This window comes from Rattus norvegicus, chromosome 19 (genome assembly GCF_036323735.1).
Source record: "Rattus norvegicus strain BN/NHsdMcwi chromosome 19, GRCr8, whole genome shotgun sequence".
Classification (NCBI taxonomy): Eukaryota; Metazoa; Chordata; class Mammalia; order Rodentia; family Muridae; genus Rattus; species Rattus norvegicus.
The window spans coordinates 50,518,550-50,535,475 of record NC_086037.1 but is presented as its reverse complement, the minus strand read 5'-3'; the positions used below and the strand labels follow the sequence as shown (position 1 = coordinate 50,535,475).

Here is a 16,926-nt window from a genome sequence, read left to right as displayed (position 1 = left end):
AGAAAAAGATTGGGCTGTGGGCAATCCTGTAGGACATTTCTTAGTGAATCATGGGGGTGGGTCCAGCCCATTGTGGGTGGTTCCATCCCTGGGCTTCTTGTTTTGGGTTGTATAAGAAAGCAGGCTGAGGGCTAGAGAGGTGACTCAGCGGTTAAGAGCACTGACTGCTCTTCCAGAGGTCCTGAGTTCCCAGCAACCACATGGTGGCTCACAACCATCTGTAATTTGATCATATTCCCTTTTCTGATGTGTTTAAAGACAGCTACAGTGTACTCATATACATAAAATAAATAAATAAATCTTTATTAAAAAAGCAGGTTGAGGAAGCCATGTGAAACAAGCCAGTAAGAAATACTCCTCTATGGCCTCTCCCTCAGGTCTTGCCCTCCTTGAGTTCTTGCCCTCACTGCTTGCTTTTTTTTGTTTGTTTGGTTTTTTTTTTGTTTTGTTTTTTGTTTTTTGTTTTTTTGGTTCTTTTTTTCGGAGCTGGGGACCGAACCCAGGGCATTGCGCTTCCTAGGCAAGCGCTCTACCACTGAGCTAAACCCCCAACCCCACTGCTTGTTTTTTAAATTAATTAATTTACTTTACATCCCAACCACAGTTTCCCTCCTTTCTCTTCTTCCAGTCCTTTTCTGTCCTCTACTCCCCATCCTCTCCTTCTCCCTTTCTCTTCAGAAAAGGGGAGGCCTCCCATGGATATCAACCAGTGTTGGCATATCTAGCTGCAGTTGAGACTAGACTCATCTTCTACTGAGGCAGCCCAGTTAGGGGAAAGATCCCAGAGGCAGGCACAGAGTCAGAGACAGCCCCTGCTCCCACGTTAGGAGTCCCACATGAAGACTGGGCTACACAGCTGTTACATGCATGCAGAGGGCCTAGGTCAGTCCCATTCATGCTCTCTGGTTGGCAGTTCAGCCTCTGTGAGCCCCTGTGGCTGCAGGTTAGTTAATTCTGTAGCTTTTCCTGTGATGTCCCTGGCCCCTTTGGCTCCTTCAATCCTTCCTCCCCCTCTTCCATAGGATTCCCCAAGCTCCACCTATTATTTGGCTGTGGGTCTCTGCATCTGTTTCAGTCAGTTGCTGGGTGAAGCCTCTCTGATGACGGTTATGCTGGGCTCATGACTGCAGATATAGTAGAATATGATTGACAGTGTCAGGGTTGGGTTTCCTCTCTCTTATGTTATGATTCTCAAGATGGACCAGTCATTGGCTGGCCTTTCCCTCAGTCTCTGCTCCGTCTTTACCCTTGAACGTCTTCTAGGCAGGGCAAACTGTAGGTTGAAGGTTTTGTGCCTGCGTTGGTGTCCTAATCCCTCCATTGGAAGTCTTGCCTTGTTACAGAAGACAGTTGGTTCAGGCTCCATATCTTTCATCTGTAGGAGTCTTAGCTAGGATCACCCTCATATTCCTGTGAGCTTCCATTGCCCTAGGTTTCTAGGAAGCCCCTCCCATTCTCGTTGTTTCTCCAGATACTGTCTCCCTCCATTCTCCCCCAACCTGATCCATCCTGTTCCTATTTCCACTCCCTCCCTACCAAACACCCTTTCCCCCTCCACCTGCAATATCTGATCTATTTTCCCCTCTGAGATCCACGCGTCCCTCTTTGAACCTTCCTTGTTACTTATTTCGTTGGGTCTGTGGATTTTAGCATAGTTCTCCTTTACTTCCAACATGCACTTATGAGGACATACCATGTTTGTCTTTCTGGGTCTGGGTTACCTCACGCAGGATGATCTTTTCTAGTCCAATCTATTTGCCTGCAGATGTCATGAGTAGTGCTCCACTGTGTAAATGTATCACATTTTCCTTATCCATCTTCAGTTGAGGAACACCTAGGTTGAATCCAGCTTCTGGCTAGTATGAATAAAGCTGCAATGAACATAGTGGAACACGTGTCCTTGTGATATGGTGGAGCATCTTTTGGGTATATGCCCACAAGTGGTATAGCTGGATCTTGAGGTAGATCTAGTCCCAGTTTCCTGAGAAACCACCAAATTGATTTCCAAAGGGACTGTACAAATGTGCACTCCCACCAGCAATGGAGGAGTGTCCCCCTTATTCCACATCCTTGTCAACATGAACTGTCTCCTGTGCTTTTGATCTCAGCCATTCTCATTGGTGTGAGGTGGAATCTCAGAGTCATTTTGATTTGCATTTCCCTGATGGCTAAGGATGCTGAACACTTCTTTAAGTGCTTCTTAGCCATTAGGGTTTCCTCTGTAGAGAATGGAGAGATTCCACTTTATCTTCTGTCAGGTTTAGTGTATCTGGATTTATGCTGAGGTCTTTGATCCACTTGGACTTGAGTTTGTGCGGGGTTATAATATGGATCCATGTGCATTCTTGTACATGCAGACATCCATTGGACCAGCACCCTTTGTTGAAGATGCTTTCTTATTTCCATTGTATTACTTTGGCTTCCTTGTCAAAGATCAAGTGTCATAGGTGAGTGGGTTTATTTCTGGGTATACGACTTGATTCCCTTGGTTAACTTTTCTATTTTTTATGCCAATACCGTACAGTTTTTATTACTGTTGCTCTGTAGTACAGCTTGAAATCAGGGATGGTGATGCCTCCAGGAGTTCTATCTGTACAGAATTGTATTAGTGTTTTTAAGGGAATTGTGTTAAATCTGTAGGTTGCTTTTGGTAAGATGGCCATTTCCACAATGAACTGTTCTGTGGAACTGTGAGAAAATAACCCTTTCCTTCCCAGGTTGCTTTGATTATGGCATTTCATCACAGCAATAGTCCTAACTAAGACACCACATGCACACATATGTATAAGTGTGCATATGCCATGACTCAAGTGTAGAGGTCTAGCTCAATGTGTGAGAATTGGTTGTCTCCTTCTAATGTGTGAGTTCTAGGGATCAGACTCAAGTCTTCAGGCTTAGCGATAAGAGCCTTTACCTGCTGAAACATCTTGACACCACCCCTCTACTTTTTGTTTTGTTTTGTGTCTTTTCTACATGTATATGTGTGGGTACATGTATTATGTGCTTGTGGTTGATAGTACAGGTCTTCCTACATCGCTGTGCATCTTACTCTTTGAGTCAAATCTCTCAGTCAAACACAGAGCTCACCGATATGTCTAGTCTAGCTAGCCAGCTTACTCTGGAGATCCTGTCTCCACCTTCTCTGTAGATCTGAATTCCTGCTTATGTAACAAGTGCTTTAACCACTGAGCCATCTCCCCAACACCTCCACCTTTTTTTTTTTTTTTAATAGAAGAGTATGTCACTGAACCTGGAACTTTCTGATTCAGCTAGACTAGCTGTCCAGGAGGTTCCAGGGATCATTCTTTCTTGGCATGTGCTACCATTTATGAAAAGCCCTGGCTTTTGTGGGATACTAAGGATCCAACCACAGGTCCTTAGGCTTCTGTGGCAAGCACTTTACTGACTGAGCCAGTTCCCCAGCCTTTCCTTGTCTTCTGGTTTTATAACTATCTCTTTATATCAAGTGTCCCCTAATCTGTCTTCTTTGTGCCACCTTTAAAAAGGAAGTCAGTGGGGGTTGGGGATTTAGCTCAGCGGTAGAGCACTTGCCTAGCAAGCGCAAGGCCCTGGGTTCGGTTCCCAGCTCTGAAAAAAAAACAAAAGAAAAAAAAAAAGGAAGTCAGTGGAACATAGCTGCTTACAGGAAATGACCTGTATACTCAGAGGTTAATAAGAAACATTGAACGAGGGGATTATTATTTAATGAACAGCCAGATGGCCCTATACTGGATGGCAGAGCTCCAAGAGACTGTCAAGGTCTTGCTCCCATCCCAGGTCTTGCTCCCATCCCAGGTACAATGAAGGGAAAGTGGGTGTGACTGGAAGCCAGCAAAAACCATGGGCAAGGAACAGGATCCTCAGTAGAGTCCCCACACGGGTTATGACCTCAGTCAAAGAACATAAATCTATTGGAACCTCATCTTTGAAAAGAGAGGTCAGAGGATAAATGCCTCAGCCTCCCTGCTCTCAGATCCCTCTAGTGACTCATGTGGAAGCCTGAAGACCTAGTCTTGCTCCTTAGAGATTGGCCTGAAGCAGCAGGGCAGACCAGGAGAATTGGGCATACTTTATGCCCAAATCCTCATCCTTGGACTACCATTTGATGCCACCATTCTGGCTCCTGCCTACCTTTGTGACTTGTCATCCCATGGAGCATGGGGTTTTCATGTTTCTATACTCCACAGCCTCCAGCTAAACTTCCCACAGAGATGTGATACATCAACAGATTTGTGTTGGCCGAGTAGTAGATCAGAGGCAAGCAGTGAGTCTTGATAGGGGAAGAAACTTACTGGCTCCCATTGATCACTAAGGATGGGTTGAGCTGCTTTGAGTGCATACATGTTACACAGTAACTTTGATGGTTTCAGGAAGCTAATAACCTGGGGAAGTTTTCCCACTGTTTGTGGTAGATCTGTTGCTCATAGCCACCTGTGGAGTGCTGGAAAAGTCCCTGAGCTTCTGTTTTCTCAGCTTTTAAGAGAAGATTTGTGGACTTAAAGATAGACTAATACTGACTATCGGTTACCTGCGTGCTCTCACACAGCTGTTAGCTTTTGATTTGTGTGTAGGAGATTATAGCTCATGCCTGTAAGTGTGTGGCTGCCCACATCTATGCATGTAGGTATTGAGGCCAGAGAAATATGCCGATGGCCTCATCTATTACTGTTTACTTGTTCCCTTGGATCTTGCACTGAACCAGAAGGTCACCGTTTTGCCTAGGCTGCTGGCCAGCAAGCTCTTGGGAACCACCTGTCTCTGTCTCCCAGTGCTGGGGGTTCAGGCATACAAAGCCACACCTGGTTTTTACATAGGTGTTGATTTGAATTCAGGTCTTCATGTTTATATTGCAAGAACTCTTACCTCTGGGCTATCTCCATAGTCCCCACGATTTACTTACCTGTTTGTTTGCTTTTGCTCCTCCTGAATATTAGATATCACTATTTCCGTTGGTTATTTGAAAATGGAATTTGGGGCTGGTGAGATGACTCAGTGGCATAGGCACCTGCTGCGCTAGCCTGATGACCTAAGTTTGGGTCTCAGAGTCCATGGTGGAGAGAACTAATTCCCAGAAATTATTTTCTGACCTCTGTATGTGTGCCTTGATATGTGCATGTCTACACTCACACATATAATAATAAACATTTTAAACTTGAAACAACGTATAACTTTGAGCTGGTTATGGTAGTGCACTTGGTAGGCACAAGTTGCAGAATTAGGAGTTCAAGTTCACCAGTTGCATGGTGAGGCGGAGGCCAGCCCGAAATGCATGAGATCCTATCTAAAGAAAAAAGAGTTTTTGCCAGGCAATGGTGGCACATGCCTTTGATCCCAGCACTTGGGAGGCAGAGGTAGGAAGATCTCTAAGTTCAAGGATAGCCTGGTCTACAGAATAAGTTCCAGGACAGCTAGAGCCATGCAGGAAAACCCCGTCTTGAAAAACAAAGATGGTATTGCTCTCTGCTTCCTGACGGTGGACTCTATAAGCAGCTCCCTCCTGCAGCTGTTGGCTAATACCATGATGGATCCCTAGAACTGTAAGCCAAAAGAAGCCCCTTCCCTTAGAAAACCACAAACATAAAACAGCGCATCTCAACATTTTCCATGTAGTTTGAAAAAGAAAGACTTCTCCTATTCATACCTGACAATAAATCTTTTCTCTTTTAAAAATGTTACTTAGCATATAAAATAATGAGGTAGCTTACAGCATTTTCAAACATTTTTCATTGTACTTTGCTCATATCACACACACACACACATACCACACATACACACACACACACCACACACACCACACACACACAGATACACATACACATCACACTATACACACACATACCACACATACACACACACACAGATACACATACACATCACACTATACACACACACACATACACACCACACACACACATACACATACACATCACACTACACACACACACTACACACACCACACATACACACACACCACACACACACAGATACACATACACATCACACTATACACACACACACTACACACACCACACACACACATACACACCACACACACACAGATACACATACACATCACACTATACACACACACACACTACACACACCACACATACACACACACACAGATACACATACACATCACACTGTACACACACACACTACACACACCACACACACACATACACACCACACACACACAGATACACATACACATCACACTATACACACACACTACACACCACACACACACACATACACACCACACACACACAGATACACATACACATCACACTATACACACACACACTACACACACCACACATACACACACACACCACACACACACAGATACACATACACATCACACTGTACACACACACACTACACACACCACACATACACACACACACCACACACACAGATACACATACACATCACACTGTACACACACACTACACACACCACACACACACACACCACACACACACAGATACACATACACATCACACTATACACACACACTACACACACCACACACACAATACACACACACACACAGCATTTACAGAGATGTAAGATCAAAGGTAGATAATCAATCTTTTTAAAGTGTTGAGCATAGAGAGGCTGGAGAGATGGCTCAGCAGTTAAGAGCACAGCTGCTCCTCCAAAGGCCCTGGGTTTAATTCCCAGCATCCACACTGACATGGGTGCAGGCAAAACACAAAGCACCAATGTACATAAAATAAAATTAAAATTAAAAAAAGGGATAAATGCTGTGGCTGCATGGACCACACACACCTTAACCCAGCTCTAGGAAAGCTGAGCCAGACACATTGTTGTGAGTTTGACTTAAGCCTGAGTTACACAGTGAGTTTTAGACTATAGTATGGAATATTGTCCCAAAAAACCAGAGGGGTGCAGGGAGAAGTGGGTGGGGAGAAAGACAGTGACTGACTTACTGAAAGCCATCCAGCAGGTGACAGAGTCAGGATTTGAACCTGTCTGTGCTGCCTTCCCTGTTACCTCTGCGCTTGTGTTCTGAAGTCCTGACCAGATGTGCTGACCGGCATTCATGTGAGCTTGGTGAGGTGGCGTGTATTTAGATTTTCAGGAGCATGTGAAAGACATATGCAAAAATTTTAGGATGCAGAGTAAGAAATGTAGGGGTGAGAAAGAGTGGCCACAGGAAGTAAAGCAGGAAAAAAAAAGCTGGCTGTCCCTGCTTGTGCGGGAAGGGCCTGCTTATCCAGCTTGCCTAGCCTCACGCTTCCGCAGAGCCTCCACATGGTGCTAAGCTGCCCTTGAGTCAGTGGGCGTAACAGGTTATTAAACAATCTAACCTGTGCTGTTGTTTTACACACTGGTGTTTACACACACACACACCTCCTTTGGTACTTGCCTTTTACTCCCTGTACTTGGGAGGCAGAAGCTGGTGGATCTCTGAGTTCAAAGCCAGCCTGGTCTATAAATCAAGTTCCAGGACAGCCAGGGAAATACAGAAAAACTCTGCTTTGACAAAAAATTATGGGGGTTGGGGATTTAGCTCAGTGGTAGAGCGCTTGGCCCTGGGTTCGGTCCCCAGCTCGAAAAAAAAGAAAAAAAATTATGCATATATATGTGCGTGTGTGTGTGTGTGTGTGTGTGTGTGTGTGTGCACGCTTGCATGAACACAACAAATAAGGTACACACAGAGACCAAAACAGGGCTGAGGATGTGCTTCATTTGGTAGAAAGCTTTGTGAAGCCTTGGGTTCAGTCCCACACCTAAAACAGTGTGGTTCATAGGTTGGGGTCACACTAGGCTACATAAGACCCTGTGTACAAATAAGTAAATAAGTAAATATCCTGATGACACACAAACAAACAGAACAGAAAATCCTGAAGGCTCTGGACTTGCCAGCACCTATGCTGTGCTCACTTCAGTGGTTCACAGCGTAACGTAGGCACACTGTCCCGGCGTACAGCATGCTGCAGGGCTGCCCTGTGGACTAGGATTTCCCTGCTTTTTAGTGAGTATGTGGTGAATGTCTTTCAGGTAGTAGTTGAGGTCTCTGTACCTCATGGTTTTAGTGGCCCCAGGGTTACTTATCTAACCCGTCATTTTTATTAGCTACCCTGGTTTTTCAGTCTTTGTTTTGTTTTGTTTGAGACAGAGTCTCTACACAGCCCTGGCTGTCCTGGAGCTCATTCTGTACCCAGACTGGACTTGAACTCATAGATTTACTTGCCTCTGCCTCCTGAGTGCTATCACAGGCGTGTGTCACCTCCTGAGTGCCACACAGGTGTGTGTCACCATGCATGGCTTCTTTGTTCTATTATTTTTTCAGTCTTTTTTTTTTTTGAGACAGACTTTTGTTACGTAGGCCAGGCTGGCCTTACACATACAGTACTCCATCCTCGGACTCCCAAGTGCTCCAGGGTGAATATCTTGTTTACAAAAAAGGAAAAGAGAATCATTTCTTTTTGTGTTTTAGAAGAGGGAAGTTTAAAGATGTCTTTATTTTGTGGTTGAAGCCTTGAAGGCTAAATCCCAACTTCTCATTACTTCTCATAGTTTGCTTGTTTTCTCTGTGTCCAGTAGGTGACTATGGTATCCAGTGTTCCAGGAACAAGATTCTTCAGCTTTTTATTTTGGAAAAATACTTTATTTGTGCTTTGGAGATAGAGAACTTGTTGCTTCCAAATTGCCTTAGAATCTCGGCTCCTCTGAGTGTAATCTCTGCCACTAACCAGTTCGTTTCTGTTTTAGGAGCCATGCTTGATCAGGACTACCAGAAGGTCAGCTCCATTGTGGGGACCCTTGTAAGGAGATGAGTTGTTGAGCAGAGGCCAGGATGAAGTTGCTGCCAGGAGTGGGTGTGTTCGGGACCGGCAGCTCAGCCCGGGTCCTAGTCCCACTGCTGAGGGCGGAGGGGTTCACCGTGGAGGCCCTGTGGGGAAAGACAGAGGAAGAGGCAAAGCAGCTGGCCGAGGAGATGAACATCACCTTCTACACCAGCCGGACAGATGACGTTCTGCTGCATCAAGATGTAGACCTGGTTTGCATCAATATCCCACCTCCGCTCACCCGACAGATATCTGTGAAGGCTCTAGGTATGCACCGTCAGGCCACAGCGAGCAGACTCTTTCCTCCTCTGGGCTCCTCCACAGCTCACTGCCCTCTCCTAGGCCTGGCCACTCCTTCTTTGTCTACATCTGGAGGTAGCGGTATCCTGGGATATCACTAGGGCAGAGTGGGGAAGGACATGCTGGAGGTTCTAAAAGCTCTAAAGAGGAGTAAGGGCGCAATCCTCTCTACTCCCTATTCACTACTAACCCTCAGAGCAGAGACTTGGCCCATCAGAGAGCTAGAGACGGTTGCACTCCTTCAGTGTCAAGTCTGCCCCTGGGAAGTCTGTATCCCCTGAACCCTCAGATACCAGCTGTGATGGCTGTGTTTGTTCTGTCCTGCTGTAGTGCACAGCACCACAGGAAGGAGAGGAGGCTGTCTAGAAGGCTCCTGTTTCCCATGCTTTGTCAGCCCTTGACTGTAGTGAGCACCACCCTTCCTGGCAAACTGTAATCTCTACTGCCAGACAGCAGGAAGGCTCTCTGCCAGGCCTGACAGCCTGTTCACATGGCCACTCTCTTGGGAAACTGTGCCTGGGGACCTTCTGGTCCTCACTGGGTGTGGCCTGGTGAGCTGTTCTTCAGGTTCCTAGTGAGTTCCTCTTGCTTGTGAACTCTAGGCAGATTCTTCTTTTCATCATATCTTGAGTTTTACTATGTAGCTCAGGCTGTCCCCCAACTCACAATCCTGCCTCGCCCTTCTGAGTGCTGGGATTATATATATGTGCCACTGCTCCTGGCTTCCCTTCCCTTCTCTCCCCTCCCCTTACCTTCCCTTCCTTTTTCTTTCTTTCTTTCTTTTTTTTAAAGATTTATTCATTTATTATATATAAATGAATATATAAATGTAGCTGTCTTTAGACACACCAGAAGAGGGCATCAGATCTCTTTACAGATGGTTGTGAGCCACCATGTGGTTGCTGGGAATTGAACTCAGGACCTCTGGAAGAGTAGTCAGGTGCTCTTAACCGCTGAGCCATCTCTCCAGCCCGCCCTTCCTTTTTCTTTCCTTCCTTCTCTTCTCTTCCCTTCCCTTCTTTCCTTCTGTTATTGGATCTGTCTCTCTTGCTCTTTTTCTTTGTGTGTTACTGTTGTTTTTAATTAAGGTTCTAAGCTTTGTAACTGCAGTCTTTTAGGAATTGGAAGAAGACAAGACAATGACTTAGTTGGTAGCTGTTGGAATAGTCTAATTTTAGCTCAGCTCCTTTAGACCTGTAGCATGTGAGAAATTTTCACAATTACCTGAAGTTTCCACTACCTAAGCATGTATCGTGGGTTGTGATATAATACGGTAAGCCTATAAAAGACACAGAGTGTGAAGACAGTAATGTGAGGCACATAGCAGACACAGACTTGCAGTCCATGTAAGGACATATGTGACCCAGATCGATGTTTTCATACTTCTTTCCTCCCATGTCAGTTAGTGGAACCATATCTTCTAGCCTTCGCAGACACAAAGTAAAAGAACAGTGAGGCTTGCTGGTGCCCTGAGCGTTGTCTAATCCAGCACCCACTGTGCGTTCTCGCAAAACTAGTCTGGTGTCGTACACCCCACCCCACATGCCATACCCCATACCCCACCCTGCACTGCAAGGATCCCTGCACAGCCCCACCAAAGAGGCAATGTTACCTGGGACAGAAGTGTAATTTCTCAAGCACCTCAGATTTCCCGCCTCTCTGGGGTGGGTGCCACACTGTCTGGGCAAGCTTCCTCGGTGGTTCTGATGCACACAGTGTCTGAGGTCACAGACACATAGTGATATGGTTGTTAACTAGAGGAACTGATGGGCTGTGGATGTAGTCAGTTGCTAGAGTGTTTGCCTGCATGGATGAAAACCAAGATTCAGTCTTAAGAACCACGTAAGACGGGTTGGGGATTTAGCTCAGTGGTAGAGCGCTTGCCTAGGAAGCGCAAGGCCCTGGGTTCGGTCCCCAGCTCCGAAAAAAAGAACCAAAAAAAAAAAAAAAAAAAAAGAAAGAACCACGTAAGACTTAAGTGTGGTGGTATATGTTGTAGGAATTGTTTAAACTGCAGCCCGGGGTTTCTACCCTGCCTTTGGTTTATTGAGTTCCTGGATTAAAACACACACATACACAGCTTTTATATTTACAGTTAGCCTCAATCAGCATAAGAGCTGGCAGATCCCTAGCCTCCATGCTGTTAGAATCCACTTTCTCATCGATAACCCCACGTTATTCCTTACTGCTTACTGTTTCATCTGGGCTGCTCCTAACTCTAATAGACCAGACCTCAGGGACATGTTTTTATGGTTCAGCTAACCCATGGCAGCTGGCTTCTCCTCCTTCCTGCCATTGTTCTCCTCTTCCTCCTCGTCTTCTTCCTCCTCTTCTTTCTTCTCTTTTTCTTCCTCCTCTTTCTCTTTCACCTCCTACTTCTCTTCTTTCTCTTCTTCCTCCTCCTCCCTCCCTCCCCACCAAGACCAAGAAACCTAAACCCCACCTATGTCTCTTCTGCAGCTATTGACTATTGGCATCTTTATTCCCCAATCAGAAATAACTTGGGGCAGGGTCACAGGGGCTAAGTACAGAATCCAGGTCTTGGGGTCCACACTTAGCATTAAAATAGACAGCAAAAGACAAAATCTCAACAGTACATACCCAAACCCTAGCATTTAGGCAGTAGGGCAGGAATCATTTTTGCCTCCGTAGTGAGTTTAAGGACAGCTTGGGATATATGAAAAACTGTTTAAAAAAGAAAAGAAAAGGAAGAGAGCCAGTGAGACGGGTTTGTGGATACTTGCTGCCAAGGCTGAACCCACGTGGTGGAGGAAATGAACTGACTCCTCAAAGGTTTCCTTTGAACCTGAGACCCTTTAGGACCTGGAGTTATAACTCGGGGTAGAGCTAGTGTACATGAGGCTCTGGGTTCAGTCCCCAGTGCCCCAAACAAAAGACAGAAATGGAGCTGAGGCCCAGGAATTTAAGATATGATAACTTTAGGTCTTGGAATGTAGGCAGAAGTTTTTAGTCTTTTGTTTGTGCATTTGTCCATACTGTGTGGGAATGTATATTCCCCTTTGTGAACAGAGTAGAGGTTGTGAGAGTAGAGGTTGATATTAGGTAATTTTATTTCTCATTTTGTGGGAGGGGGTTATATGTGGGTCTGCAGGAGCCCAAGGAGCTGCACTTACAGGCAGCAATGAGCTGCCCAGTGCGGGTGCTGGGACTTGAACTTGTGGCTTCTGCAAGAACGGTTGACATTCTTAACCACTGAGTCCACTCTCCATCCCTACTCTCTCTTTTGAGACACTAAACATAGAGTTGAAAGTCAGCTAACCCCCTGGGCTCTGTCCCTCTCTGTCTCCCAGCCCTAAGCACTGAGGTGATTTGTACATGCCACTGCACCAGGTTTTTACATGGGTGCTAGGTTTCCATACTCAAGTCCTCAAGCATGTACAGCAGACACCCAGTGAGACAGCTCCCAAGTCTGAGTTATAAAAGAAGATAAGAAGATAATTCTTCTCCTAGTTCTAATTCTGCCAAGGTTTTTTCATATTTGGTGATGGATAAGTACATAAAAATATATTCCGTAGTGAAAGCGTAAAATCCAATGTGAAGTTCAGAATGGCTATATAATTATTATATAGAAATTCACTGAGCTTTGGCTCTGGTTAATTTTTTTTTCTCTTTTCTTTTTTAAAGATTTACTTATTTATTTCATTTCATATATATATATAAGCACACTGTAGCTGTCTTCAGACTCACCAGAAGAGGGGGCTCTGGTTAATTTTGATGTGTTTTATTTAAAAGGTTTATTGTTAGGGGTTGGGGATTTAGCTCAGCGGTAGAGCGCTTGCCTAGCGAGCGCAAGGCCCTGGGTTTCGGTCCCCAGCTCTGAAAAAAAGAAAAAAGAAAAAAAAAAGGTTTATTGTTGTTAAATAATAAAGTTTATAAAATTAATTTTATACACACACATTAAGTTTACTGATTCTTTTCTTGTGGGCTATTAGGATAACAAAAGATTTCTCTCCAAGCGGACTGACCCAGATAATTTAATCTCAAGAACTTCAGTTCCTTAGGAAGCCTCCCTCAACTCAGGTCAGACCAGATTCCTGCTATGCAGTCTACATTTTATTGTATGAACCCCTGAAGTGTAAGTCTTCAAGTTAAGCCCATGATTGATACTGTGTTTCTCCAGTGCTTAGGCCAGGACCTGACATACTGGGTAATTAAAACATTTACGGTTTCTACCCACATAGTTCACTTTGCTAGTGGACAGAGAGCTAAGATGTGACCAGGAAAGAATGCTGGGGCTAAGAGCAAGCGCCTGCTCTGCTGGTTTTCAAACTCCCGTTTCTAGTAGTCAAGCCAGATGTGAGGTGCACACCTTTAGTCCCAGTGCTCAGGAGGCAGAAGCAGGTGGGATCTCTGTGAGTTTGAAGCTAGCCTGGTCTACATAGTGAGTGTCAGGACAGCCAAGACTATTAGAGAGATCTTGAATACCACATGCATGCCTGGAATTTGAGGAGGCCAGAAGAGGGACCTGAATGCCCAGGAACTGGCATTGCAGATATTTGTGAACACCATGTAGGCAATGGGAACCGAACCCACGTCCTCTGCAAGAGAAGCAAGTGTTCTTAACCACTGAGCCAACCATTGCTCCAGCTTCATAAAACCATTTTAATGACAAAAGGAGAGTGGGAACTATGGAGACAGCTCAGTGGGTAAAGGCACTCGCCATCCGAGCTTAACAGCCTGAACTCAGTCTCTGGAACCTGCATGAAGGTGAAAGGAGAGAACCAACTCCACATAGTTGTCCTCTGGCCTTTCTCTCCACGTACACCAAGGCACCACATACACTCCACATACATACACACATACCCATCCATGTGCCAACACATGCAGTAATAATGAATAAGGAAGTTTTTGTTAGTGTATCTCCCTGGATTTTATTAAACATAATACATAAGAGCGAGGCCCCTCTTGGGCTCCCTGTCCACTCTACTGTACAAATCATTCACTCTCAGACCTCTCAGTAGAGACAGGGAAAATGCAGGTGTCTGAGCCCCGCCTGTGAACCTCACTTCTATGTGTTACTAAGGAACAAAGAGCATGTTCTGAGGAGGACTAGTGCAGTTCTAGCTATAAGGGAGCTATAGCTAGCCAGAGGCTGGCAGCTTGAAACATATTTACCCTCCAGAAAACCTGAGGTAAAAAGTACTCATGGGGGCTGGGGATAAAGCTCAGAGTATGGTCTGAGCATGCTGGAGGCCCTGGGTTCAACCCCAGCACTGCAGCATTTAGAAAGTTCTCAGGAACTCCATCTCCTGCTGACAGGAAGCAAGCAGCAGTTTTCATTCAGTAACGCCTCTTTTGATTTCCTGGAAGGAGAGCTAAATAAACTTATATACATGCATGTATTTCAAGATAACCCAAGTCTAACAGAAAGTTGAAGGTTTTTTTTTTTTTTTTTGGTTCTTTTTTTTTTCGGAGCTGGGGACCGAACCCAGGGCCTTGCGCTTCCTAGGTAAGTGCTCTACCACTGAGCTAAATCCCCAGCCCCCTGATTGCATCTTAATACTTCTGCTTTCCATGCAATAAGACTCCTGGGTTCTATGCTCTTCTTGGGGTTGGGGATTTAGCTCAGTGGTAGAGCGCTTGCCTAGGAAGCGCAAGGCCCTGGGTTCAGTCCCCAGCTCTGAAAAAAAGAACAAAAAAAAAAAAAAAAAGCTCCTCTATTGGGCATGCTGAAAGTGGGGTTTTGTTCCCATGCTCCACCAAAACCACTTCACTTCCCCACCCTTTAGTGGTTGTCACAAACTGAACAGAGTGTTAGTATAACAAGAAGTTCCTGGGTGGGCAGAACTGCAACTCTCTGTGGGTTTTGTGTCTGAGAATCTAATTATACCTCCCTGGCCAGCCACGTGTGTTTAACAGCCAAATGGCAATTGTCCCTAGAAATTGCAGATGTGGGAGAACTCTGGAGAGACTGCAGAAGCAGGAGTAATAGCAGCTGGGGACTCCTTTCCCTCCTGCAGGGCCCCAGTGCAAAAGCCTGGCCCCTGCCCTGGGCCTGGGTTCCTGCCCTGACATGTGACCATGAGCTAGCTAGCTATTCTCTTGTTATCCTACCAGTACCTGTTGTGAAGCTTCAGTTGGCAGGAGAAGAGCAGGAGATGGAGGGAGGGCCTGACGTAGTGACACCAGGTTCTACTTGTGCACCTTACTGTAGACAGATATTCAGCATTCTGAGAGTTCAGGCCTGGGACTCGATTATGTGTCGATGGTTAATGTTCTGTGACTGCTTGAGGATCAGGGTGGTTGGGAGGTAAGTTTGAAAGTAGCCTGACCGACAGAGTAAGACCTTATCTCAACCCCATGCTCCCCCAAAAGAAAGAAAAAACATTTCAAAATAGTAAAGAAACTATTTGCCTAGAAACTGTAGCACTGGTGAATCTTAAAGTCTGAGTTACAGGAAGCCCTTCTGCCTTAGCATTCGATGGTCCATCCTCTCCTGGGATGAAGGTAAAAGTGAGCCACTGGCAGTTGTGCTGAGCCAGGTGCATTCCTTTCCGTGCTACCTCAGTTAATTCGGCCATCCTCCCTGGAAGGTGGGCTGACTCATTTTACAGTTAAAAAAAAAATGCAAAAAGCCAAAACTCACACACATTGACAGGAGCTGCCAGTCATTCAGTGTGAACTGAGAAAATTTTTGGTGACAGAAATTTCTGACTCCAGTGCCTAAGTTTACCGCTAATAGTTGGCATTTTCTGGCTATTTGGCAGACTGGAAGCCATCCATCCATCATGGGAGACGTCAGCATTTGTATAGATTTTCTTTTTCTTTTTTTCACTACAAAATTTATAGTCAGTGGTAACCAGTGTTTGTGGGGAAATGGGTTCAGCATGGATTCTGTAGACAGAACCCATCCTTCAGAATAAACTGTCGGGTAGTGAACCACTGCCCTTCACCCTTTGCCTCATGTTATTAGTTACAGAAAGCATTTGTAACCAAGGTAGCAAACAGCAGGGCTCTTGCAAATCTGTATACCTAGAGGGACATGGAGTAGAGTAAGGACCCAGGACAGGGACATCAAGGTTTAGAGGTTGTGTCTCAAACCACACAGTACCTCGGGAACCAAGAGGACACACACTGTCCTGGTGTATGTCTCCAGATGACACACACTGTTCGATGCCCTTCCATCAGAATCAGGAACTTTGTCATCCCACTCAAGACTTCTCTGGCTATGATGATGTCTGGTTCTACCTGTCCCTTCTTTGGTGCTAATAATCATTGCCTCTTTCTAACCACAAGGCTCTGGAACACAGATGCACCGTCTCCAGTGAGCAGCCAGTACAGGGTGAGCAAAGGAGGGACCATGATAGGAAAAAGAGCTAAATGAAAACTTTGGAAGGGTCTCTGGTCAGAAATCAAGGTCCTATCCATAGACCACTAATAGGATTGTGTGTCTTTTCAGTGCCTGGGGATTGACCCTAGAGCATGCTGGGTAAGAGTTGGGCTGTGTTCCAGCTAATCCTCTTTTGCTTTTTGTTCTTGTAAAATTAAAAAAAAAAAAAAAAAAAGAGGGGTTGGGGATTTAGCTCAGCGGTAGAGCGCTTGCCTAGCGAGAGCAAGGCCCTGTGTTTGGTCCCCAGATCTGAAAAAAAGAAAAAAAAAAAAAAAGAGTTTGTCTTTTATCTCCCACTAGGTCCAGCACTGCGGTGCCCCATGATATCTGCTAGATATCTCAAGTCTTAGTCAGCAAAGCCTCTCACCTGCTCTGCTCCCTCCCATATTACACTGCCGAAGGCCTCTCTCTGAGCCTGGCAGCAATCTCTCTACCTATCTAGTTCCCAAG

At 45.3% G+C, this 16,926-nt stretch overlaps 1 protein-coding gene across 9 annotated transcripts in view; it reads left to right on the top strand.

Moving 5' to 3' along the window:
• Gfod2 (Gfo/Idh/MocA-like oxidoreductase domain containing 2) overlaps positions 1 to 16,926 on the top strand; it is a 48,320-nt gene that overhangs the window by 21,470 nt on the left and 9,924 nt on the right. For all 9 annotated transcript variants that reach the window (XM_063278026.1, XM_063278025.1, XM_063278027.1 and 6 more), the window contains one exon: positions 8,749 to 9,092. In XM_063278026.1, the coding sequence (XP_063134096.1) occupies positions 8,834 to 9,092 (259 nt within the window). In that variant the 5' untranslated portion in view covers positions 8,749 to 8,833. The remainder of the gene's footprint in view (positions 1 to 8,748; positions 9,093 to 16,926) is intronic.